We start from the raw sequence: 26,734 nt of genomic DNA, 5'->3' as shown, positions 1-26,734 counted from the left end.
ATGAAGTAAGTGCTGTCAGTATGAAGTGTGTTTTTAGCTTAACAGTCTAATCTTTATGCCAAGATATTGCTCTAGCTGAAAATTCGAGGACTCTCAAAATCTGTGGGTTGCTATGGCAGGATGGAGGGATCAAAGAAAGAACAGCAGGGACAGACAATTAAATGATCTAAATATGAAATATAATTACGTGCTTTGGGCCAAAGGTTTAGTATTTAAATCAAGATTTGAAGATTCGGTAGTAACTGACACAGTAACAACAGCAGAACCCTTATCGGTGCTAAATGGAACATTTTAATTACATAGCACCTTTCATACAGTAGAAGTGCAGATCAGAGTGCTTCACAGGACAAAATAAAAACAACAAAAAAGAAGAGCAGACTAACAAATAAAAATACAACAAATAAAAGCAGCGAAATTAAAGTCACAAGTAGAACACGCAAAAGTATGAATAAAGCGACTTAAATTAAACTGACTTAAAGAGGGAACCATTCAGAGCGCGGCCTCAATTGGGGCTCGAGTTTAAACCCCGCCCCCTCATCGCATGTGCGTGATTGGACGCGTCTGGCGCGTGAACTCATAAATCCGCTTCTGATTGGTCGAACAGTGTTTGGCCAAAACTTATGGTGGCCATGGCCTTGCTGCCTGTCTCTACACTGACCGCAGTTTTTTATATATTATTAGCAACAGGTAACGGTTTTCCACGCCATCCCGATGTAAATATAAATCATGTAACCGAGGACGCAATATAAAGATAAGAGAGAAGTCTGTCTTCGTGTGAAGCGTGACTTCGAGTGCGACCCCTCGAACAGCAGCCAATTTCTAACCAAACAAATTCCGTCTTTAATTACTGAAGGAATCGCTTCGTTATGGAGAACTCGTCGGTAAAAAGCTGTAAAATTTTAACAAAATTTGCTAATTAAACCTTAAGCCAGAGTCAAACGCGCGCGCGCAAAAGAAAATGGCTTTGGCGCCAAAACGCTTCTACCTGGTGTAGACGAGGTTTCCAGAGTTTTACTGGTGTGATGTCGACGAACTTTCCAGAGTGTTAAAGCCGCGTTCTCACTGAGGATAAATGTGTCGCTCTCCAGGTGTGGCTCAGAAATGCGGGAATGGACACTGGCAGTGCGATGATGGTCCGTGCATCCCTCGGAAGTGGCGCTGTGACGGGAGTGGGGACTGCCTGGATGGCTCCGATGAGATGAACTGCTGTATGTCTGTTTGTGTGCTTTAAGAGCCAAACCCAAATGACAGCGTTTCAGTACAACATTTAAAACTAGCTAGAATGTTTAACAGTTTATTGAAATGTAAAGCTGTATTGCCTACACACCTCAGATCGATTATTAGGGTTTCCTATTTTTCTAAGTTCTGGTAACCTTTTTTCCAGGTCACCGCAGTTTGGAGCACGTTTTAATTGTGCTTTTTGTGTCATGCTGATATTTATATTTAGGGGTGTTGATCAAAGTAGATAACGTCAGATTTCTTTACTTTTTAATGAATGATTGTGGTACATATCAGTGGTGGACAGTAACTAAGTAAATGACTGTACTTGTAGTTTTTTTTTCGGTTTCTGTACGTTGCTTAGTATTTCCATTTTTATTTCCATTTTTTGGCAACTTTTTGCTTTCACTCCATTACTTTTCAAAGTCTAATCTTGCGTTTAACTCCTACTTTATCAGAAATCTGTTCATTTTGGTTTGTGTGTATAAAAATGTAACATGTCGAAATGAAAGAACACTTTGTTTTGGCCTCTTGTACAAACCCACCCAGTGCAAACACACAGTGTCGGTGCAACAGCATACATTTTTGGGGGTGTCTGTTCAACCTAAATGATGGTGCTAACCTAACTTTGTTTAAATAGACCACAGTTTAGAAATATGTACACACATGTAGTTGTGACTGTTTACCAAGAGTGGCACTAGAGTATTTTCACCTAAAATGAGTTAATGAAGCAAGAGTCTTGTTACAAAAATGATGATAATAGGACATACTTTTACTGGAGTAATATTTTATGTTGGGTATCTCTGCTTTAACTCAGGTGCATGGTTTGTGTACTTCGTCCACCACTGCATGATATGTACATGGAAAAACATTGGACACTGGCATGAATACACAATTTCCATCTATTTGTCCCTCACTTCACTGTCACTTTTAGTCTTAAGGATGTCAGTTGTGCCCCAATGTCTTCATATGTGGTCCCTACAGCCTGCCCGCAGGAGGACTTTGAGTGTGCTGATGCCAGCATGTGCGTGACCAAGTCAGCAGTGTGTGATGGCCGTCCCCAGTGCAGCGACGGGTCAGATGAACTCAACTGCAACCAAAGCTCAGGCTGCTTTTTGGGTGACTGGACATGCAGGAATAGGATCTGCATCCCCCATGAGCTCCGCTGCAATGGGGTGGATGACTGTGGTGACCACTCAGATGAAGAGGGTTGTGGTGAGCTGCTGTGGAACATGTGGTCAATTTAGATCTTGTTTGTACGTATCCCATACTGTTGAATGAACGTTACTGTGTGTTGATCTTGTCAGGGCCTTGTGGAGATCTGAGTGTGCGCTGTCCAAATGGAATGTGTTTGACCCAGAGAGAGAGATGTGATGGCGTTTCCCAGTGTTCTGATGGGAGGGATGAGCCAGTTACCTGTGGTACAGTGGTGTCTTATGTTTGTATTTCAGTTTAAATGGAAGGCTTACTTTGAGGTGTTCTTCACACAAAAATGACACTAATGCCTTTTTTGCAGGGTGGGGTGGGGCGGGTGGGGATAAGGTAGTTTGCTTATATTAAAAATGAAGATGCAGAAACAAAAATAAACTTTTCTTTGAGGGTCTGTGGTAAACTATGGCCTTTTGTCATTTATTAATTCATTTATTGGCCCCGTTTTAGGTAAAACGTGTGCAGTCAGAAATGGTGGTTGCAGTCACACATGCACTGACCAGCTTTGGGGAGCACTGTGTTCGTGTCCTAGTGGGCTGAAGCTTTCTTCAAATGGAGCAAAGTGTGAAGGTAGACACACTCTGACATCTGAAGTATGACAAGCAAGCATGAACTATGCTTTGTGTGTTACCCAGTGCTGCTCTGAGGACATTTTTCCTGTTCCATAGATATTGATGAGTGTGCTCAGCCTTATGGGCCCTGCATGCACACATGCGTTAACACCAAAGGATCTTTTCGGTGTCGATGTTACTCAGGTTTTAAACTTCAGGAAGATGTGTGTCAAGCTCAAGGTACTTTCTCAGATTTAAATTTTAATTGTTGTTATTGTCTTGTGTTTTTAATAATCAAACTGTTTAATGTTTTTGTTTTTCTTTTATAAGGAAATGTCACCAAGCTTCTTACCACCAAGAAGGGATTCATTGGATTAATCAGTGTGAAATCCAGAGTATACAAGACCCTCTTTGCGATTGATAGTGACCCTGTAGCCCTGACATTTGACCTTGCACGGAACCTGTTTTTTTGGGCTGATGGAAAAGGGAACATCTATAAGGCTGAAGATCAGAAGAGTAGAGTGCTTTATTCAGGTTAGCTGTGTTGCAAAGACATTTTTAGGCATTTATTTGGTTCACTGAGAATAGCACTTCCAACGTCATTTGTAGTTTGTCTGAATAAGTTAGTCTTAATCGATCTTTAATACTCTTTCTTTGCTTAGGACATGGTGGAGTTAATAGTCTAGCTGTTGACTGGCTCCATGGACAACTTTATTGGTCCAACTTTTTACTAAAAAGCATTCACACAGGGGCATTTGATGGTAGTGCTGTAGGCATAGTTATGTTCAAAGATACAGACCCATCAAATTTGGTCCTTCTGCCACTTGAAAGGTATGTATTGTCAGTTTTATGTGTTAAGTCTCTGCAGCTGTAAATTAAAGCATTACTGCCTCCTTCTGGTCCTTGTAGTGCTATGATTTTTCAGCACCGTTTCATTCTTTCCATGTAGTGCCTTGTTTTGGATTAACAAAGGACCCAATGATGAAATGACTGTTGAGAGAGCTGGGATGGATGGCTCTATGCGCACAACTCTGATTGTTGTAACTGCTCAGTTGCCGAAAAGCCTTACTTTGGATGTGGCAGCCCGTCGGTTGTATTGGATAAGCGATTTCAAAATGGTGAGTGCTCTTTACTTAAATCTGTAAATTTATCCCAATCGCCAATCTATAATATTGGCGCTGAGAGAAATGTTGCCTAGGACTTCTCCATGAAAGATTTTATGAAATAAAACATTTTTCATGCTTCCTTGCATTTTGACAAAAGCAGTTTTAGTAAATGCTCGTTTTTTTTTTTTGTTTGTTTTTTTTGTTTTTTTTTTACCGCAATGAAAGTCTTTTTAATGCTCAGTCTGTGTGTTGCAGTCAATTGAAACTGTGAAAACAGATGGTACAGGACGTCATACCTTTCAAGAGTTCTTTAATGGAAGGTCTGCTCAGAGCCTGGCTGTGTTCAGTGGCTGGTTCTACTGGTCTGACAGCAAGCGTCTGTGGCAAGCTCCTCAAGCCCAGCCTGACCAAAAGAGTTTTGTTCTGAAAGCAGCACTGCCAATCGTAACAGTATATCATGAGCTCCAGCAGCCTCGAGGTAAACAAATTTCAGCAGTAGTGCATTATTATTATTATTATTATTATTATTATTATTATTATTATTATTATTATTATTATTAGGGCGTTTTGTCTGAAGTACACTTGTTTCTGTGCTGTAGGTTCTTCTCCATGTAGGAAGTCAAACTGCCAGCTTTGCTTGCCCTCTCTAGCCAGTCGTGGCAGTTTTACCTGCTCTTGCCCCGAAGAGAAGCTTCCTGTGGCACAGGGCTCATGTGAAAGTATGTGGTATATATTGTGTACGCTGGCTGAGATGTCTTGATGCTGAAGCTGAGCAGTGCTTAATTTTTGTCTTTCTTCAACATAACAGGTTTTAACCTTGCCTATGCAACGTCAACAAGCATATACACAATGGAGTATACAGCAGAGGGTCCTGTAAAATCTCTTCTCTTCACCTCATATGAGGACATTCAGACTTTTGATATTGACTGGAAAAGAGGATGGGTGATTTGGGCCAATGGCACAGGTCATGTGAAGGCTAGACTTTTCACTGAAGATGGTTCACAATATATTTCAACTTTGAAGCCTGGTATGTAGCACGTCTAGTATTTGTCATTGGTCAAATAATGGTTCTGTCCATTTTAATTGTTAATTTACCTAAAGTTCTTGAGCATTAATTGTGCTTTTCTTAGCATGCACTGTCAAAGTTGACCAGAAGACTGGAAATCTGTACTGGGTGTCTTGTGATGATCTTTCTATTGGAGTCACACACATTATACTCCCCGATGAGAGCATCTCTCAGCAGCTGTACCAGGCCAGTGAAGAGATAAACGATGTATTTGTGGATTGGCAACGAGGCCAGTTGTACTGGCTGGAGGGTGGTCAGATCATCAATATGAAGCTAGGCTTGATGGGTGGGAGTGCAAAGGCCATCTACAGTTTTGCGGAGAAGAGTGTCAACCATGTTGTGCTGGATAGAAAAGCGAACAGCTTCCTTTGGAACTTTCAAAATGGTTTGTGTTTTTTCCAGACCATCTTTAAAATGTACAACTTCCACCTTGATATGAAACACATGCTGTTGACTAATCACACCATATTTCCCTCATGATTTAGAGCTGCAAGTATTGAGTCTTCTAAAGATGAGGAAGTACTCTGCTGGTAAAAAATGGACTATTCCAGATCAGATTGTAGCTGCCTATGAGCCCTTCATGGTTACCATGTTCAATGATATCATCACATTGTGGAAACGGCAGGATGGGTCGCGTGTTGGAGCGGTCGGTGTGGGGAGTGGTGTAGTTGGAGTTACCATAGCTATGAAAGAAGTGAAGCGAGGTCAGTAAAGCTAGCTTTTTTTTTTTCTTTTTTCTCCCCCCCCCCCCCCCCCCTTAGACCTTAGTGCACTTTGTTTTAATCAAGCAGATGGAAGAGCTTTACTCCATCTTAAATTTTAAGTTAACCTGCAGCACAGATTACTCTGCATCTTTATACCAATTTGGTGGGCTTATGTGGTCAATTTAAGCTACAAAAAGTAGGGGCGTAACAACACGTTTGGCTCATGTTTTGATCAGGTTTCAGTGCTGGGTTCATGGTTTGATATTGCCAGTATATTTTGATCACAATTCAAACAAAGCAAATGATAAAGTTGTTGCACAGCTTACTAATGAACATGAATGCGAGTTCTTTGGTGCTGGTTGTTTGTGAACTTTGGTGTTGGGCCTCACAATTGATACATAAGCTGCCTGCAGTGATTTTTTTTTTTTTTTTTTTTCCCCCCCACTCCCCCACCAGGTAGGTTTGAGCATCTTGAACAAGATGTCAATTGTAGTTGAGGGAAATATAATAAAACAAACAGTAAATGCATTAATTGAGACATCAGGCTTCACAAAAAAAAATCACTTGCACCTGTCTTAGACACCCAAATTAATACCATTTCCATTTTTTCTATGATGTAGCTGAATGTCCATGATGCAACCGGTCTTATTTTTGTATGTTATAATACTTTGTTATACCCATATTGTAAAGCATGTCTAAAATCAACAAAGGAGTGCTGCAATTGGGCAAAATACATAGACATGTAGATAAAATATCACAAAGGTTGAAATAATGCTAAAAGAAACATGTGATCACATGGTAAAAAGGGTTGCTATAATATAGTGTAGATGGGTCTTTTTAAGCAGTTTTAAAATTAAGAACGAGAGGACTTGAGTGTGTAGATTGTTCTGCAGTATTGGGGCTGACTCAGAGAATGCACAGTGCCACTTAAAGCTCTCCTGGGTCTCTGAAAAGCGTTTAAGGCAATCCAAGAGACCTGCAGGTAGAATAAGGAGAGCAAGACAGAAATGTAGGAAGTAACTATTAACATTTTAAAGACAAAGTAGTAATATTAAGTTATAAATGTCAGCTATTAAAGAAATACCCATAAAGGAGAGTATACTGTCTTTCCTTAAGGAGTATGGAAGGTAATGCTGGTCTTTTCTGGTAAAGCTTTTTTTTTTTTTTTCACCCCCTCTTGCATTAGATGAAGGCTTTAGGAATGTGTCTCCTACTCAAGTGACCTGTAGCAGCCCCTATGTCTTGTGTAGAGGAACATCAGTCTGCATCCCACAGATCCAGCTGTGTGATGGAAAGAAAGATTGTCCTGATGGATCAGATGAGACGTTCTGTGAAAATATCTGCAGAAAACAAGGTAACTTAAAGAAAGGAGAGATTGGCACACTTAGTTTATTGATCCGTGGGTAATTTGAGTGTTGCAGGAGCAAACGAATGAAATTCAATAACACGTTTACAAGTTTAATACACGTGTGCATCCACAATGCAAAACATCTGTCAAACATCAATTGAAATTAAAATTGAAAATTTTAAATCCTTTCTCGTCCAGGTGACTTCTTATGCAAGGACAGAAAGTGCATTGAAAGGGTTCTTGTTTGTGACGGGCGCAGTGACTGTTCTGATGGCTCTGATGAGGTGGGTTGCCCCACTTCAATTGGAACCACCTTGAGGTGCCGTTTGGGCTCAAAACCCTGTAAGGACAGCAGTGAATGTGTCCTGCTTAGTCATGTATGCGATGGAGAGGTTGACTGTAAGGATGGCTCTGATGAAGAGGGATGTGAACATCAATGCAGAGCAGGTTGGTAGTACAGAACTGATCTTTATGATGTCCAGTTTACAGGATGCATGTGAAATCATCTTAACGTTTCCCAGATCAGTTCCACTGCGCTCACGGGCGAAAGTGTATAGACAAGAAGCAGGTGTGTGATGGGACTCCTCAGTGTCAGGATCGTTCTGATGAGATGAATTGCTTTACACGCTCGGAAAACTGCAACCATCACTGTGACAATAAGACTCGCTGCATTCCAGAAAACTTCCTGTGTGATGGAGAGAGAGACTGTGTAGATGGCACTGATGAAGCAGACTGCCGTGAGTATGGTGTCTTATGAACACCAATGTATATTATCAGACACTCATTTGTGCTTTTGTTGGATCCCTTTTAATTGTTTTTTTTTTTTCTTTTTTTTCTTGTGACTTCCAGCTTCAGCCATGGTAGCTCCCTCAGATAAACCCTCAACTGAAACAAGCTGTAAAAGGCCCTCTGTACTTTGTGAAGGCACATTATTGTGCCTCAATCAATCTCAGCTGTGTGATGGGAAACTGGACTGTCCTGATGGTTCGGATGAGTTCTCCTGTCCTACTTGTCCTTTGCACTGTGATGAAGGCACGGTGTGTCTGACCAACCAGCAGTTGTGTAATGGAAAAACAGACTGTAGAGATGGCTCAGATGAAACTAACTGCTGTACGGTCTGTTTCTAAATGTTAATTCTTTGTTAGGAAATGTTGAACAGGACTCATTTTTGGTTTCTAAATGTCTTTTTCAGACAATCAAGGAAGCAAAAGTGCAGGAGCCTCATCCCTAAAGTGTCCCCTGGGCTTCAAACCATGCAGGGATGGAAGTGACTGTATTCTTATGAGTCATGTGTGTGATGGAGAGAAGGACTGCAAGGACGGTTCAGATGAGAGCAACTGTGAGCTCAACTGTAAAAAAGGTAAAGATTTGGAACAGGATTGTGTAAACTCCTTTTGAACGGTTTAGAGCCTTGCATGTTTATTGCAGAACTTTGTGTTCAACACAATGTTTGTAGTATAATCTAAATAAAGAATTGATGGGTTGAGATTTTAGAGTTCTGCACATTTGTGAATTCTCTAATTTGACATGACTTGTTGAACTTGCAAGCTATTTAATGAGCACAGAAGAGAGAAAAGTGCAATAAATGGAGGAGAGTATTGATCTTCCCTGAAGTTTTGGTCTGACCCCAAAAAGACATGAAATTTTCTGTCAAAGCCAAACCAAATACACATCATCATGTGTTGAATCTGAACTAGTCTTGAGCAGTTTCTAAAAATTTGCATCCCCCTGCAAAAATATGTAGTTTAGTCTATTTTTCATGTATGTGCTTTTTTGAACATGAACTGTTTTTAATCAATTTTAAAATCCTAATAACATCCTCTTATCAAATGTCTTTCATTTCTGTTCTTCTCTCCCACCAGACCAGTTTCAGTGTGCCCATGGTATGATGTGCATAGACAAGAAGCAGGTGTGTGATGGGACTCCTCAGTGTCAGGATCGTTCTGATGAGATGAATTGCTTTACACGCTCGGAAAACTGCAACCATCACTGTGACAATAAGACTCGCTGCATCCCAGAAAACTTTCTGTGTGATGGAGAGAGAGACTGTGTAGATGGCACTGATGAGAGAGACTGTTGTGAGTTTTTAAATGGACACCAGCTGATATGAAAATATTTTGTATTGCACATTTGTTATGATTAATGCTATTTGTAACTTTCCAGCTTCTACCGTGCCAGCTCCTTCAGTTAAACCCTCTATCGAAACAAGCTGTACAAGCCCGTCTATATGGTGTGAAGGTACATCGCTGTGTATTAGTCAGTCACAGCTGTGTGATGGGAAGTTGGACTGTCCTGATGGATTTGACGAGCTTTTCTGTTTATATGCATGCTCAGATCCAGGTAATGTATGAAAGAGGTCTCTGACTGTTTGATGCGTTTCCGTTCTACACATTTTGTTCTTGGAGATTATTGCTGAATCTGAATGCACTCCTAATGGGGCTATTCTATTTTAACATGTTTTTGAGTATGGTAGAATGTGTTTTTTTTAGACTCTCTCTCTTTTTCTTGTGTAGACCATTTCCTGTGTACAAACAAGAGAAGGTGTATAGAGCGGGCTTTTGTGTGTGATGGCTACTCCGACTGTTCTGATGGTTCAGATGAGCTGCAGTGTCCCACTTGTCCTGTGCATTGTGATGAAGGAACTGTGTGTCTGACCAGCCAGCAGCTCTGTGATGGAAAAGTAGACTGTAGAGATGGCTTGGATGAAAGAGACTGCTGTACGGTCTTGGTCACAATCTTGTACATCATTCCTTTATAGCAAGCTCTCACCACTCTTCTTACATTTTCTGAATGCTTCTATTTTGCAGTCAACTCTGTCAAAAAGACTATAGAAGCTTCATCCTTGACGTGTCCTTTGGGCTTCAGACCATGCATGGATGGAAGCGACTGTATCCTCAACAGTCATGTATGTGATGGAGAGAAAGACTGCAAGGATGGTTCAGATGAAAGGAACTGTAAACGCAAATGTGAAAAAGGTTAAGATTTACTTTGCATAACTTAGCATTTAGAGCTTTAGTTACTACTGTAAAGTTTTATACTTTGTCTTCATTGAGTAGAGATTAACACAGTTCCATCTTAACTTCCAGAGTTGTTGTATTTGCCATTGCCTACTCCTAATAACAGCTGCTTAGAATTTAGTGTAGAGCAGAGTGCTGGGAAAGGACATGGTTTTTGTGAAGCTTGTAACTTTCACTGTTTCCTTGTAACCATCAGGCCAGTTTCAGTGTGGAAATGGGAGATTGTGCATAGAGAGGAAGAAAGTGTGTGATGGGACTGCTCAGTGTCCGGATCACTCTGATGAAGTGAACTGCTGCAGTCATCGCTGTGATAAGAGCCGCTGCATTCCAGAAAACTTCTTGTGTGATGGAGAGAGAGACTGTGCAGACAGCAGCGATGAAGCAGACTGTTGTAAGTGTTATGATGGGATAGGGATGAAGGAAAAATGTGGGCCATCTGGGGGGCCCTGAGGAACAGGTTGGGAAGCACTGTGCTAAATTAAATTTTTTTAATTGTTTGAATTCTTTTTAAAAACAAAACTGTAAAGTAAATTAATCAGACGGTTACTCAAGTAACTATTAATATAATTAGATTCCTAATTATTATAAACAATGACTGGCTTGTAAATGTTTTTTGAATGTTTATACAGCAAGACCAAGTGGAAATGTGGTAAATGGAATATCTTCCAGTGGTGTGTCAACACTCTTACCTGCTCAGACTCCAGTCTGTAGAAATCCCTTGGTCTTGTGTGAAGGCACGTTAGTTTGTATTTCTAAGAGTCAGCTGTGTGATGGAAAGCCAGACTGTCCCCATGGCTCTGATGAGAAGTCCTGTATGGATTCTTGTGCAAAAACAGGTAATGTTTTTAAATGTGGATAATGTACAGCTGGTCTACTTTTCACTAAAATAAGGAGAGGGATTGCAACCAGTCTTAACAGAATGGGTGCTGTATTGTTTTTACTAGGTGGCTTCTTGTGTAAGGATACAAGGAAGTGTGTTAAGAGTTATCTTGTCTGTGATGGACAACCTGACTGTACTGATGGCTCTGATGAGATGGATTGCCACAGTGTTGCTGTAAAGGCCACTTATGCAAGTCCCTTGAGGTGCCGTTTAGGGTCAAAACTGTGCAAGGATGGCAGTGACTGTGTCCTCCTTAGTCATGTGTGTGATGGAGAAATGGACTGTAAGGATGGCTCTGACGAACAGGGATGTGACCTTCAGTGCAATCCAGGTAAGATGTGACAAAATGGAGCAGCTGTTTTTGTGTGTGTAAAAATGTATATACATATAGTTTTATACAAATGCCACATTTCCATAGATGCTGCAGGAAGCTATAATGTTTGTTAGGCCAGCTTTTTCATCATGTGTTTGAATTATTTAAGAAAATTGCATATACATGTTGCTTTAGTACGCAAGATGTTCATGTCACAGTAGTTGTTAGAAGTGGGTACATTGATAGCTTTGTGTTCATCAGGCAATGTAATAACTAGCATTTTTTTTTTCTCAGGCCAGTTTCAATGTGTTCGTGGCAAAAAGTGCATAGAAAGGAAGCAGGTATGTGATGGGACTAATCAGTGTCAAGATGGCTCAGATGAAGCAAACTGCTGGAAAGCTACAAGGAGCTGTGCCCTACGCTGTGACCAAAACAGCCGCTGTATTCCAGAGGTCTTTATCTGCAATGGAATGAAAGACTGCTGGGATGGGTCTGATGAATCTGACTGTGGCAAGTCTTTTCTACTGGCTTTTTTTTTTCCCCCGCACTCAGTTTTGTCAGTATTGCTGAGATGGCTAAAACTTCGTGAGCTTGTTTTCCACTTCCATTTCAGATTGAACTTTGCACATCCTATTCCCTTTTTCTGTCCTAATTGTCTGCAGGCAATCCAGCTGCTTTTTCCCACTGCAAAAGCCCTTCTGTACCCTGCTTGGGGAACTCAAAGTGCATCTCCAAGGAACAGCTCTGTAATGGAAGAAAGGATTGTGCAGATGGATCTGATGAGAGACCCTGTATTAAGAACTGCCCCTATGATGGTAGTGCATTTCAGTAAACGAATATTAATTCATCTTTTTTTTTTTTTTTTTTTTTTTTTAATTTTACTACACTTTTGTACTCCAGGTGACTTCTTGTGTAAAGACAGGCGGAAGTGTGTTGACATGAATCAGGTCTGTGATGGCCGTTTTCAATGCACTGATGGCTCTGATGAGGTGGGTTGTCCCACTGTTGCCACTGACACCACCACGTTTCCAGCTCAATTGAAGTGCCGTTTGGGCTTAAAGCCCTGTAAGGACGGCAGCGACTGTATCCTGTATAGTCATGTGTGTGACGGAGAAGTTGACTGTAAGGATGGTTCAGATGAAGAGGACTGTGATGTTAGTTGCAGAGCAGGTGAGGGTGGGGGGTATAATCAGGCAATTGGTGGTTATACCTTTTTCCATCAGATTTTTTTGGTCTATGTATATATTGCAGTGAAATTCCTCTTCATTACTCTTTCTTTGTTTCTTTCTTTTTCTTTCTGCCTTTTTTTTTTTTTTTTTTTTTAGGGCAGTTTCAATGCGCTCATGGAAAGAAATGCATAGATTCTAGTCTTGTGTGTGATGGGAAGCCTCAGTGCCAGGATCGCTCTGATGAAATGGACTGCTTCACACGCACAAAAAGCTGCAGCCATCGCTGTGACAACAAGACCCGCTGCATTCCAGACAATTTCATGTGTGATGGAGAGAGAGACTGTGTGGATGGCACCGATGAAGCGGACTGTGGTTATTTTTATTTTATTTGCTTTAAAAAATAATCAGGGCTCTATTCTAAAAATTTCTCATCTCCCCCACCCCTCCCAAGATCCATGCATAAATGTCCTGTTAGCTTAATTGGCTTATACCCTACTTCCTGTTCTATGTTTGGCTTGTGTGTTTCTGACCGATTTACTGAATTAGATATAATACTGATGACTACACTTTCTCTAAAAATTAAAACTTTTGGAAGATATTTAACCTCTCACTTTAATTTGTCACATGTATTTATGAACTCCTGAAACTTCACACAAGGACATGAACATGGACCCTTTGAGCTATGCAGACAAAAAATAAATGAGGCCTAAGTGACTAAGTTCTTATAATATCTTAATCTTATCTTGTCTAGGCTACCCTACCCAGGTCAGAAGCTGTGATAGCCCCTCTGTCTTGTGTCGAGGGGGGAAATTATGCATCTCTAGCACTCAAGTATGTGATGGAAAGCGTGATTGCCCAGATGGCTTCGATGAAGAGTCTTGCCTCAAAAGATGTCCGAAGCGAGGTAATGGGAGTGTTTGGACAAAATACATGTCTTTTAAAGCCTGTATACACACCCCTGAACTTCAAAATCTGCAACCAGACCAGGTGGATTTTAATTCTTGATGTTTACCCTTCATTATTGTATACAGGTGACTTCTTGTGTAAGGACAAGAGGAAATGTGTTCAAAGGTCTCTTGTCTGTGACGGACACAGTGACTGTGTTGATGGCTCTGATGAAGTGGGTTGCCCTACTGTTGCCTCAAAGACCAGCTTGGTGGCTCCCTTGAGGTGCCGTTTGGGCACAAAGCGATGTAATGATGGCACTGAATGTGTCTTACTTAGTCATGTATGTGATGGAGAGGTGGACTGTAAAGATGGATCTGATGAAGAGGAATGTGAGCATCAGTGCAGAACAGGTAATGACAGCATTTTTTCCCTTGTTTTTGTATTTCATGTATATTTATTTTAAAACACTTATACTTGTATCTTTCCCAGATCAATTCCACTGTGCTCATGGCCGAAAGTGTATAGACAAGAAGCAGGTGTGTGATGGGACTCCTCAATGTCAGGATCGCTCTGATGAAATGAACTGCTTTACACGCAGTGAAGACTGCAGCCATCACTGTGACAATACGACTCGCTGCATTCCAGCAAACTTCCTGTGTGATGGAGAGAATGACTGTGTGGACGGCACTGATGAAGCCAACTGCCGTGAGTACTGTTGTGAATGGGCATAAAAGGGGTGGACCAACTATCATGGCATTTTTATTTATTTTTTTAAAGCAATAAATAAATACAATAAAAATGCAGTAAAACTGCTAAGTTGATTTGAAAGTCACACCTCTTTACAGCAGACACCCTTCATTTGGTATTAGGGATGCACAGATATGAGAACTGTGGGCTGATGCCGATGTCTGATACATAAAGCTTTAATTAAATTGCTTCTGTGTGTAGAGTGGGGAAAACGCAAGGTGCAGAGCATGAGGTGGTTGTGTGTGAATAAATGTTCTTTCAATTAACTCGCTTTAATTTTTTCCAGCTCCTACCACTAAAGTTCCATCATACAGATTCTCTACTAAAATCAGCTGTACAGGTTCCTCTGTTCTGTGTAAAGGAACATCACTGTGCGTCAGTCAGGCTCAGCTGTGTGATGGGAAATTGGACTGCCCTGATGGATTTGATGAGCTCTTTTGTTTACATGCATGCTCAGATCCAGGTAATATGTGGTGATGGTGTGTCTCTCAAATGTAATCTCCATTCCAGATATGGGTTCTAACTGTATGCTGTTCCTTGTTTAGGTAATTTCCTGTGCAAGAACAGGAGGAAATGTGTAGAGCAGGCTTTGGTGTGTGATGGCAATGCTGACTGTCCTGATGGTTCAGATGAGCTGCACTGTCCTACTTGTTCTCTGCATTGTGATGACGGGACTTTGTGTCTGACCAGCCAGCAGTTGTGTGATGGGAAAATGGACTGTAGAGATGGCTCAGATGAAAGAAACTGCTGTATGTTCTGCTGTAATGAAGTGTCCATTGTTTATTTTTACCTTTTATATATTTTTAATTTCTGAATTTCTAAATTAGTCAACAGTGGACGTATAGCAGCAGGAGTTTCAACCCTGAAGTGCCCTCTGGGCTTCAAACCATGCAGAGATGGGAGCGACTGTATCCTCAACATCCATGTGTGTGATGGAGAGAAGGACTGCAAGGATGGCTCAGATGAGAAGGACTGTGAACGGCAGTGTAAAAAAGGTAAATGTTGGCACAGTCAGTTTATTAGTGGGTTTCCACTCCTTTTCCTAAAATCATTAATTTGTTCAGGTGATTTGAAAAAAAAAAAATACATTTCCTTTATGGACTATTTTTGCCATGCAGTGCACTGCACTTCCAGTGGATCTCAAAATCATGCATCAGGCAGCACATTGTTTTCATAGTCACACTTTCTGTGTGATGCGTTGGGTATTAGGCCCCAAATATTTCAGATGTCTGGTTCCTATCACCACCACTGTGAAAAATCTTTCTGCAGCAGTTCTGGTGCCTGAATTTTATTTTTTAAAATCTCCCTCAAAACACTCCAGTCTTTGAAAAACCTCTGTGACTAACACTTCACCCTAACACACTCTCTCAATATCAGGACAGCCTACCCCTAGGTGTGAACGTGCAAAGTAAGGGCTAAGTAGTTAAGTGCCAGATGTGAAATGGGATCGGGCCTTTTATCTTGCATGAATCAGCCAATCAAATGTCTTGGTAAAATTCATTCAACTTTAATTCAGTGCAACATGAGAGCACTGAGAATGACTGACTATTTTTGTTTCCCTTTGACCCATCAGGGCGTTTTCAGTGTGCTCATGGAAGGAAATGTATAGATATGAAGCAGGTGTGTGATGGGATTCCTCAGTGTCAGGATCGCTCAGATGAAATGAACTGCTTCAAACTGTCTGAGGATTGCTACCATCACTGTGACAACAGAAGCCGTTGCCTGCCTAAAAGCTTTGTCTGTGATGGAGAGAGAGACTGCTTTGATGGTACAGATGAGACGGGCTGTGGTGAGTTTGAGAAGGCATTGACATTCCACTTCTGCTATTGTTGCCATGTATTTTTTTTTTTTTTTTTTTTTTATTGCTCAAGATACCCCTGTGTATTTCTTTCAACACTTAAAAGAATATTGTAACACATTATGGTAAATGGACCAAAAGGAATAGTGCATAATTACTTGACCTCATAACATATTACAATCATATAATTTATTTTTTTGATAGTTATGGTTTCACAGATTCTTGAAGAGGGTTGCCTACATCATTTGTGTATCACTAAAATAGTTGTTGTTTTTCAGCACCAAAGCCATGTCAGAGTGGGCTGTTTCAGTGTGTCAGTGGCCAGTGCGTGTCCATAAAGCTCCGTTGTGATGGTCATGCAGACTGCCACGATCATTCTGATGAGAAGGGTTGTCAAAAACCTCCACACTGCCCACTGGAGGGCCGTTGTCCCAATAGCCATGAGTGCCTTCTAAAGGAGTGGTTCTGTGATGGTCATAAGGATTGCACTGATGGCTCTGATGAACAGGTTCAGACCAGTTTGGCTTCTTTCAACTTCATTTAAGCACTTCTCTTTTTTTCAGCAGGAATTTGTTTTATTAGCACATTTAAAATCTGAAATGTGGTTAAGGATGTTTTTGTGGTTTGTTGGGAAACCACACTGATTTTCCCAAAAGATGCTGTTTCACAAGACCACTGTGTGCTGTCATTCAGGATTCCACAAAGACTGATCTGTTTGTGAATGTTATTTTAGAATTGCAATTCATCTGTGCTGAAATGTGGGGAGTTCCAGTGGTCGTGTGCATCTAAAATTCAGTGTGTTCCCTCATCTTGGAGGTGTGACGGCACAAAGGACTGTAAAGATCAAAGTGATGAAGCTGGATGTAAGTAAACTTTCTGTTCCTGATGCAGCTACAACGCCATTGTTTGGCAAGCCTGCACAGTATAGACATAGTGCATTGTAATATGAAATTAAGACTTTTTGGTACATTACACCAAAGGCCAGTGTTATAAGCCATTTCATATTGTAGGTGCCTGACTGTTATCCCTTAAGGAAAATGCAAGTAAAGTTTGCTGTTTTTGTCCAGGTGGAAAGGTGAAATGCCCCACTCACCTGTTTCAGTGTATAAATGAGGAGTGTGTGAACCCTGAGCTGGTTTGTGATGGTGTTACTCACTGTCGGGATGGCTCTGACGAGGGTTTGGGGTGTCTCGTCAATAACTGCTCCAGCTCACGAAGGCCACAATGTGAACACTACTGTATCAGTACTCCACAAGGAGCGGTTAGTGATTTATGCAGCATGTTTATAGAAGATTTGGCTCTAAGTGACCTGACTAAGATTGTATTCTGATTTTTCTTTGCTTAAGGTCTATGTGAATAAGTTTTTGTGCACAAGTATTTCGGTAATATGATTAGGGAATGAGACAAGATGTTAAAGAATGTGTGTTTTGTTTTTGTTTTTTTGTCTTGTCCTTACTCTTTTAGAAGTGTGGCTGTCGGGCTGGCTTTAAGATCCAGGCGGATGGTTTATTTTGCGTAGATATAGATGAGTGCAAGGATACTCGGCCTCCTGTGTGCAGCCATGCATGCCATAACACGCATGGCTCTTATGTGTGCCAGTGTCAGCCAGGTTTCTTACTGGAGCCAGATGGCAGCACATGCAAAAGCCCAAGTAGGTGCAAAGTCAGTGATTTAAACCATTTAAACCCAAGTTCAGTGCACACATCGGCTCAGGTTTGTGTTTTGATATGATGGTGATAACTTGCATATATACCTGCCAAATTGTTGCTTTCACAATTTATATACATTATGTGGATTTATACATTTTTAGAAATTCAAACAGTGGTCGGTCGTTCACTATTAATCTGGTTCTTTATTATATGCTACGTATAGAGGAGCCCCATCTTTTGGCTGCAGTGCAGTTTGAGCTGCTGTTGAAGGGCCTGCGGAGCGGCAATCTCCAAATACTGCTCCCTCCAGGGCAGACACCCATCTTTTCTCTGGACTATGACTTTATGGACCAGAAACTGTTCTGGGTTAGCCTGGAGGAAGAAAGCATCAAATTTGCTGTCCATGGAGACAAGGGCAACATCAAGGCACTTGTTAAAGGTCTGAAACGCAAATTACACTTGCTTCATTTGTTCACTAAAAGCAGAGCATAATTCTGGTTATAATTTTTGGTTGGCATTGTAGGGTTTACATTTAATGAAGTGGGGTACTTTAAGCTGGATTTCTGTGTTTTGTGTTGTAATTCAGTACTTCAGCCCTTTCAGTCTGCATTCTTGTTCCCCATTCTCATCCATTACTAGGTGTTAAGTCAGACTCCATTGCTTTGGACTGGGTTGGGAGGAACCTGTACTGGGTGGATGGTGTTGCTAGACAGATTTTGGCAGTAAGACTTGGCAACAGTGTAGTGAAGCCCCAGAACTACATCGTGATTGTGGATGAAGACATGGAGCAGCCTCGCTCTCTGGTGCTACTACCACAGAAAGGGTGAGTAAAGGTCCTTCCTCACATAAATAGAAGACGTACACATTTGTTAAACATTTGTTAATGTAAGTGATGTATATAAAACCTTCCTTATTTAAACCGCTTTATTGCCTGAACTGGTATATTTCAGGATGATGCTGTGGTCAGAGATTGGCAGTGAGCCACGGATTGAGTGTGCTGGCATGGACGGTTCACAGAGGAATGTGGTGCTACGCCACAGTCTGAGCTGGCCTGTGGCCATGGCTGTGGACATTCTGACTGACCGAATGTACTGGGTGGATGAGAAGCTCAAACATATTGCTTCAGCCACTCTTGATGGAAAGGACATCAGGGTAATTGGAGCTTTGTCTGTTTCCTAGAGAAGTCTCTCTAGGAGAATCATTACTCTAAGATCAGTGAGGGATCACTTTGCTCTGAAGGTTAATCTTAAGTATAAAATCTTGTGAACCCCTTTAACTTCTCAAGGTGTGAAAGTGTTGATACAATGTGATGCATTTATTTAAGGTTGGTGATTCAGGTACATTAATTTGAGTATTAATTAGTGTCAATGTTTTGACTAGTTCCTTTAAGAGCTGTAATGGAATCTTAAGTCAAATTTACACCTTCTGACCAAGGGTCCATGCAATGAAATTCTTTTTCTTAACCTTCTTTCCTGTGTGAAGGTCCTGCAGCTCACTGAGATCCAAAGCCCTTTTTCTGTGGCAGTGTTTAATGACATGGTATATTGGTCCGACACCCAGAGGCAAGCAATTCTTGGGGCTCACAAAACTAGTGGCAAGAACTGTACAGTTATTCTAAAAAGAGCTGGTCAGCCGTTTGGGCTCAGAGTAAGTATTTACCTTCCATTACTGTTTACAGCTGTGAAACTGTCCTGTATCTGTTAGGAACACAAATTTAAAATGTGATGTACAGTATCATGCATGTTTAGTTACGGTCTTTTGTATTCTTCAGGTTGTCCACCCACTTATGCAGCCTAGGCTGTCTAAACCCTGTGAGAGCCTCAGGTGTTCCCACATGTGTCTGCTGAACCCAGGGTTACAGGCAGTATGCCGCTGCCCAGCTGGGCTGCTGTTGGCTGAGGATAGAGTCACTTGTAGCCCAATTGAAGATTCCTCTTCATTCCTCCTAATGCTTGCTCCTTCTATGCTCACTCAGGTACAAACAGTTTTTATAAATAATTATAAATCTGTTGCCTTTGTTCTGCCTAACCTGAACTAAAATGCCATATTTAAACTAACTTGTTTTACATCTGATGGTACAATAATTTAAGTAAATATACATTTGTACTGAATTTAATTCATGATTCTCTGTGGTAGTGTTCAGTTGTAACAGGGTTGTTGATTTGGGGGGGGTGTAGTCTATGAATATTTCACGTTGTACTGTACTGAATCTATTTAAACTAGACTAACTGACCCTCTCATTGTAACATGCACATAGTTGATCAGTGTTCATTAAGTACTGATGAACAATATGCACAGAAAAGCATAGTGACATTTATTTATAACAATAATAAATGGTGCAGTATTCCCCTCCCTCTTCACTGTTCTGTTATTCAGTATCACTTAATTCAGATGGATAAGTTCACTTGGTTAATCAAATAATGGGTATTTGAGTTTACTTGTCACACAGTAATCGAATTTCTGCTTTAAACTCAATTTAAACTCCATTTCAGCCAATAAACACAGATGACGCTGCCTAACACACATTCACTGATTTCAATCTGGGTTACTTGACATTTTATCCTGTGCAAATAAACACACACACCCCTAAGCCGCGTCTCCCTCAGGGTCGCGGGGCCTGTGCAAATATGGCTATTTAATTTTTAGAAATGAACCCCCCAATAAATTGTCTAGCTCCCATAGTATTTAAACATTTGAGCTGAGCTATACTATATTGTAATTGTACAGAATCTACCATTATTAGCTCAGCAGTTCTTAGGGTAGTCGGCTACATTTTGATCCAAATCCTTGAAATCATAGGCCCATTGTTATTTTAATGTAAAATTATTTCTCCTGTGTAGATTTATACCAGAAGCTTGCATGGGGAGGTTGGATTAAAGCAGTGGCCCGAACACCGTGCCTTGGCTCTTCCTGACATAGATGGAGCTACAGGTATAGACCTGGTCCTCCAAGACAACATGCTGTACCTATCAGATTCCAGCCAGTCTTCTGTGGCCAAGCTTAAACTAGAAGAATCGGGCCTCGTGCCTGAGGGCAATCCACTGCAGCTGTTGGAAGATATAGTGACTGCTCTGGCTGTGGACTGGATCACACACAACCTGTACTGGAGCAGCATCAAGAAGCCCCAGATCTACGTCTCCTCACCCACCTGGAAGTACACTACCATGGTGGTGCAGGCTAATCTCCAGGACACCACCTCCATTGCACTACACCCACCGACAGGCAGGCTGTGCTTTACAGCTGTGGAGGTGGGAGATGGCAAAATCCTGCCACAGGTGGACTGCAGCTCTATGAACGGCCAGAATCGCATGGTGCTGTGGAAAAAGACACAGATGCCTATGTTTCTGACCTTCTCCAGCCAGGGCTCAACAGTTTACTGGGCAGATATTGGTGAGTTTAACGTGCACTGTTAGTTTGGTAGCACTTCTGCTTTAAATGTTAAAACATAATTTCAAAAGGTATTCAATGTGCATTATTGCAAGGCTTTAAAGTCTTATGGGGCCAGACATGATAGTGTAGCCACAGCTTGTTAAAGTTTGTGATAAAATTGAATGACAACACAATATGGCAGTATAATGGAAGATGCTAGTTTTCCTCCAAAGGACATTAGTAAACATTCCTGTGTCCAGAAGTAAGCCCACATGCTTCCTGTAAGAGGGTATATTGTTGTTTTTTTTAAATTGTATATCGTTATAAATTTACTGGAATAGAGGAGAGACATGCATAATTCTCTGTTGCAGGAAAGCACACAGTTGATTTAAAAAAAAAAAAAATCAAATATTGCAAAATTTGTGCGAGTCAGTCAATTCCACAGAATGTAGACTGTCATACTGTTAAATAAACAGGCAAATTATTTTTGTTCCCACAACATTTAATGTCCTTGCTGTTGTGTGGAACATGCATGCAGTGGTTTCAATATGATGCACCAGCATCTAGTGTGCATTTCCCAGAATTTGTACTCATTTCTTTCTCTTCTCCAGCTGCTGAAATGATTGCCTCTGTGGACATTGATGGCTCCAATTACAGAGAGTATAAAACTGGACCTCCCTTAATTGTCTCTTTTGCCAGAAGCGAGAATATCCTCTTCTGGGTCACACTCTACAACGGTAATTACTATAGCACTTGTTACTCTTTGATAAAATACAATTCTTTGGTCATACCAGCAGATGGCATGATGGTGTAATGTTTACGTTGTTGCGTTCATTAACCTGGTACCTTAATCGTATCATAAATCTGACACCTTTCTTTTTTTTTTTTTCTTCATAAAAAGAGGGTTTAGTCATATTGGAAATACTAGACTTTACATTGTTATTCCAGGACGGTGATTAGAGTACAGTTTTATTAAAACTTAAATCAGTGAAATTCCTGATTAAATTAAGCAAATTTTGAAAAAATAAATTAATCATTAAGATCAAAAATGGTAGTTCAGGTTGTTTTGATGTAAAACAAAATATTAAAGGGAAACTTGCCGACTTTTTTTTTTTTTTCCATGGTGGTAATGGGAACCAGGGGTTGCAATATTCATAGCATAAATATAGCCGTTTTATTTGCTATCCAAAATGCCTACATGATCAGAGTTTGTACATGTAATGTTGGTGGCAAATCTGAGGGGGAAAAGTTTTAACTGGGTTTCATTTTGTCTTACAACATGCTTACAACTTTCTGCCATGAATACATTTAAAAAAGATTTTAGTTTGAAAAACATTTCATCAGGGCATAGCTTTGAGAGCCATTAAATGCTTTGGATGTCTGCTTCCAATTACAACGATTTGTGAACAAACAAAGATTCTTGTACTGGCCATTTCACAGACAATTGACATTGAAGTATACAATATTTAAAATTTGGGTGGAATGCCTCTTTCAGATGTTTGTCAACTCTGAATTTAACATTACTTGAATTCCTTCTAGGCACAACCAATGTGTGGTACAGTGATGGCGTCCAGCCTAAAAAGATGTGGTTTGAAGTGCAGACAAACATTGTTGCATTGAAAGCTTTCAACAAACACAGCCAGAAAGGTATCTTCATGGTGCACTGCTCACATCTGTTATTGTCATCTCCTCTGTTCCTTTTTTATTTCTGTCCCTCTCTGTGAAAGGCTTGAAAAGAGACAGTGTTTGGTATGCAGAACAAGTTCAAGCTTACAAAACAGAGCCACATTTAGGCCTCTCCTTTAATTCAGCTCTTCTTGCCACTCTATCTGTGCATAACTTCAGCTGTAGAACTAGTTCAGCAAATGAATACTTTGCATACAACTTATTAACCTGATAGTAAGCGGAGCTATTCTTTATCTCTGCCTTAATGTATCAAAGAAGCCATGTGTACATGATTTGCTTATGTCCCACCCCTTCTTTGAAACTAGGATCCAACCTGTGTGCTGAAAACAATGGGGGTTGCAGCCAGCTGTGTCTAGCATATCCTGGTGGGCGTACATGCCACTGTACGCAGGGCTACCTCGTCGTGAACACAAGCCAATGTGTATCCAGTCCGAAGTGTCCAGCAGGCAGTAAGCCATGCAGAAATGGAAAAGAGTGTCTGTCCAGTATCAAGTTTTGTGACAGAGTTCCAGACTGTCATGATGGCTCAGATGAAGAGGACTGTAAGTTTAATATTGGCAGTTTCGTACACATTTGACTAAGGATGAACCAGTATGGGAATTGCCTGCCCTTACATTCAGTAGTGTAAATCTTTCTATTTTGCATTTTTACTCTAATGTAACATTTCATTACAAATTATCAGCACAAGTTTATTTAAAAATAAGTAGTCTTTGAAATATTTACATGTGCTAATTTTGCTTTTATTACCACAAGCAGCCAAGCTGGCATGGACCCAAATTTGTGCAGAGACTAAAATTAGTTTCAATTTACTTGTCTTAATGTTAAACTTTTACAAATTCTTAACTTCTAAAAATCTGGATTTTTATTTTTTTATTTTATTTGATTAAAAGTGCACTCAACTTTGGACCCTCCACCAATGGCAGTACAACACATTTCGACTTCTTAGCATGGTGAAAAAGCAGCATATCCCTGCGGTTTAGTTCATTTTAGCTTAGCAAGCAGGCTACAGACATAAACAGTGCAATCACCACAGTGTAAGGTTGATTGACTAAGCAGTGCTCTGCTGACAAATTAAGATCATAAAAACTAAAGAGCAAAAATCAAGTGACAAAATCGAACCTGTTCTGTGGTGTTTGGGATTGTAGGGTTTTATTTAGCAGACCAAACATGCCACACAGCGCAGGCTTTGTTCCAGCTAACTTCTGCTAAAATACACCCATTTAGAGGACATCTGGGAGCATAAAACTAAGTGACTGACTCAGAACATCCAACTTGCAAAACCCCTTGCACCAGTGCACATACCTTTTTTGTTCAAATATTTATATTTATGCTGCTGCACATAATTGGTGGTCAACATTGTTGAGGTTGTGACTTTTAGCCCCATCACAAGTGACCATATGCCTGACTGATATTCCTTTCTTTACACTCTCAGGTGCCTACATGAAGGTTAAGTCAGGTTTCGAACACAAAAAGCCTTTTGCTCCAGGCTCAGCTGGTATTGCTGGCTCACCTCAGGATAATGAAGTGTTGGAACACACGCTGGGCGGTCAGTCCTGCAATTCTGAGCTGTGTAATGGCAGAGGTCGGTGTGTGATGAATAAGGGGGAGCCAGGCTGTGAGTGTATGCAGGGCTACAGTGGAACGTACTGTCAGGAAGGAGGATCCAGCAGTGCTCCTATTGTCCTTTCCGTTCTCTTCATCATTGCCGTAGTCATCGCTGCTGCTGTGATTTTAAAGAGGAGGTATGCAGTCTGTTTTGTTTCAAAGCCTTGCCACATCAGATGAACAGGAGAAATGGTCAGTTTAGAGATGAGCAGTGTGATGCTGTCGTCACATTAAATTGCTGTAGCCACAACACCTGAACAACTACAGTTAATTAAAAAGGTTTAGAAGAGGCTTCCCATTTTGGTTTTTCAGTGTCCGACAATGGTAGAAGTTCATGAAGGTATAACAGACCCAGCTTAATTGGATGTAATGCTGCTGTACATCAGTGAATGGGAGGGGGGGGGGGGGTAATTGTCTAAATATGGCATTACTTGTGCATTGTGCTTGTCAAACTTTAGAAAATGGAAGTTGTGATTTTTCACAACACACAATATACCAAAGTGTCTATTGTTCTTTTGCCCACCTACAGGCTGCATGGCTTCATTTTTGCTTACAGGCTTCATTTTGCTGCCCAAGTAATTTCTTACTGGCTGTTTTTTATTGATTGTTGTTGATTGTTTTTATATTTTGTTGACTTGTCCTGCTTCTTCTCTCTGGCTCTCTCGTTACAGAAGAGACATAGAAGCAAATGGGCAGCCCACTGACAAGGAGACTCTGATGAAGGACATGGAGGAACATGAGGAACCTGAGGAACCTGAAGCTCACCCTCAAAACTTTGTCAATGAACTCTACAACCCTGAAGAGGAGGTATGTTCACTTTTCCTAAAGTGGTATGTTATTGTTACTCATCGTTTCATTTCAGTCTAAGCTGTAACTAAATATGGTGTAAAATGGTTGATACTATATTGTTTGTTCTTTTGATTTGTTTAGTTGTCTGTTTTTGAATAACCTTCTGTTATGTGGTGTCTTCTCTTCCACAGGAAAAAGCAACTGAATCAGTGAACTGAATCTAAGATTTTTTTTTTAAGTAAAGGATATAACCTGGCCAGAAACCTTGGTGTATTTGTTTTTATTTGAACAACCAGTCACGGACCAGGCAGATATTACAATACAGTGCAAAACCAAGAGATTAACGATCATTTAATTTTTCCATTCTCCTAAGAGGGTTAGGTAGAAAATCCTCCTCCATAAATAAGGGGGAAGTTTAAAAAATAAATAAATTAAATTAAATAGCTTCAGATATCTTACCTATGGTTTGTTTTAGCATGTTTCCCCAATGAGAAATGCTATGGGTCTGAAAGGATGTGTAGCTCTTAAGAAGCTATTACTGAGAAAAGAAAAAGGGAAGTAATTAGATCATTTACTGAAATTTCTTCTTAAAACCCACTTGTGCAGCTTTCATGAAGATTCTCACATTTACCAATGTTTTATTTGATGGTTGTTTTTAGTTAAGAACAAACTACATTTAAGAGCAACAAAGCTGTAAACAATTCTGTGGTTTAAGAAAACTTTTTTTTCTTAGGACCTTTCTCTAGGACAAATTTAAGAAAAAATATAGGAAGTCATTGAATGAGGCCCATTGAATTTGGCACTCCAAAGGTCAGGATGTGTTTGGATTAAGAAGCAGAAAATATAACCAATTTCTATGGCTGAATTTTGGAGGCATGGAAGAATGTCCCTGCATATTTTTGGGGGGGAAGTCTCCCCAAAACAATGGAAGCTATAATAAAGGCAAAACATGGATAAACACTGATCACTTTAGGAGTTGGAACAATTTGTAGTGTTGGTGGATTCATTAATGATGGAGGAACTGGACCACAATCTAAGGTTCCACCAGTTGGAGCTGTAGAAAGTTACTGTGACTTCTAAGCTTTTTTTTTTTTTAGGCCCCTTCCACACAGGACATGTTCTTAAAGGTTTTGTTTAAACTGTGAAGTACTCTAAATATTCACTGTTGATAAAGCAGTATGAAAGGTGAGCACTATAAGCAGACTAATGAAAGGTTGTTGGTGTGCTGCAGTACATGAACCTCTTGCACAAAATAAGTTGTACTATAGTGAATTTGTAAATTACTACTTGAGCCTTAGCAAAACATGCTACACTATACTTATCATAGGCAATTAGGACAAATATCTAATGCAGAACTGGCTATAATACTTGTACACTAATAGCAGTTATAAATACACTGCCTGAACTATTATGGGCAAGCTGTAAGGTACTGTTTACATTGTAGAAAAATGTGACCACGCTTGCATTGTCCGACAGACTTGTAAAAGCTACCATACTGGGCAGAATTGTAATAATTGCAGTAGAAATTTAACGGCACATTTTTCACTTTTTGTTCATAATAGTGTGGATTACACAGCAGATACTTCAGTTTTTAACTTGCTTGTTCAGCCAAGTACATACTG

The 26,734-nt window shown here is 40.4% G+C and overlaps 1 protein-coding gene across 3 annotated transcripts; it reads left to right on the top strand.

The window, feature by feature from the left end:
* The first annotated feature begins 618 nt into the window (after positions 1–618).
* si:dkey-88l16.3 (low-density lipoprotein receptor-related protein 2) lies at positions 619–25,375 on the top strand. Of its 3 annotated transcripts, XM_017700224.2 has the most exons (53): positions 619–687; positions 1,089–1,208; positions 2,203–2,433; positions 2,526–2,639; positions 2,878–2,997; positions 3,096–3,218; positions 3,309–3,512; positions 3,641–3,809; positions 3,928–4,096; positions 4,340–4,562; positions 4,684–4,803; positions 4,893–5,111; positions 5,215–5,535; positions 5,636–5,854; positions 7,041–7,208; positions 7,401–7,649; positions 7,724–7,939; positions 8,052–8,312; positions 8,395–8,562; positions 9,065–9,280; positions 9,366–9,542; positions 9,716–9,919; positions 10,010–10,177; positions 10,416–10,610; positions 10,849–11,055; positions 11,164–11,430; positions 11,707–11,922; positions 12,075–12,227; positions 12,313–12,582; positions 12,738–12,953; positions 13,333–13,485; positions 13,613–13,879; positions 13,959–14,174; positions 14,503–14,679; positions 14,762–14,965; positions 15,044–15,211; positions 15,790–16,005; positions 16,293–16,522; positions 16,748–16,877; positions 17,082–17,275; positions 17,479–17,665; positions 17,887–18,102; positions 18,303–18,486; positions 18,614–18,815; positions 19,146–19,310; positions 19,435–19,638; positions 20,504–21,053; positions 21,644–21,769; positions 22,572–22,679; positions 23,024–23,260; positions 24,151–24,460; positions 24,995–25,130; positions 25,304–25,375. In XM_017700224.2, exons 1-53 carry the CDS (start codon positions 621–623, stop codon positions 25,328–25,330), a joined length of 10,377 nt encoding a protein of 3,458 aa, XP_017555713.2. In that variant the 5' UTR covers positions 619–620; the 3' UTR covers positions 25,331–25,375. The 3 variants fall into 3 exon arrangements, with proteins under 3 accessions (XP_017555713.2, XP_017555714.2, XP_017555715.2); XM_017700225.2 differs by lacking the exon at positions 10,849–11,055; XM_017700226.2 differs by lacking the exons at positions 8,052–8,312; positions 8,395–8,562 and having other exon boundaries at positions 7,724–7,770; positions 9,112–9,280.
* Positions 25,376–26,734: the final 1,359 nt, after the last annotated feature.

This window comes from Pygocentrus nattereri, chromosome 18 (assembly GCF_015220715.1).
Source record: "Pygocentrus nattereri isolate fPygNat1 chromosome 18, fPygNat1.pri, whole genome shotgun sequence".
NCBI lineage: Eukaryota > Metazoa > Chordata > Actinopteri > Characiformes > Serrasalmidae > Pygocentrus > Pygocentrus nattereri.
Note: the sequence above shows the minus strand (reverse complement) of the source record. Positions and strands in the feature narration are given on the sequence as shown.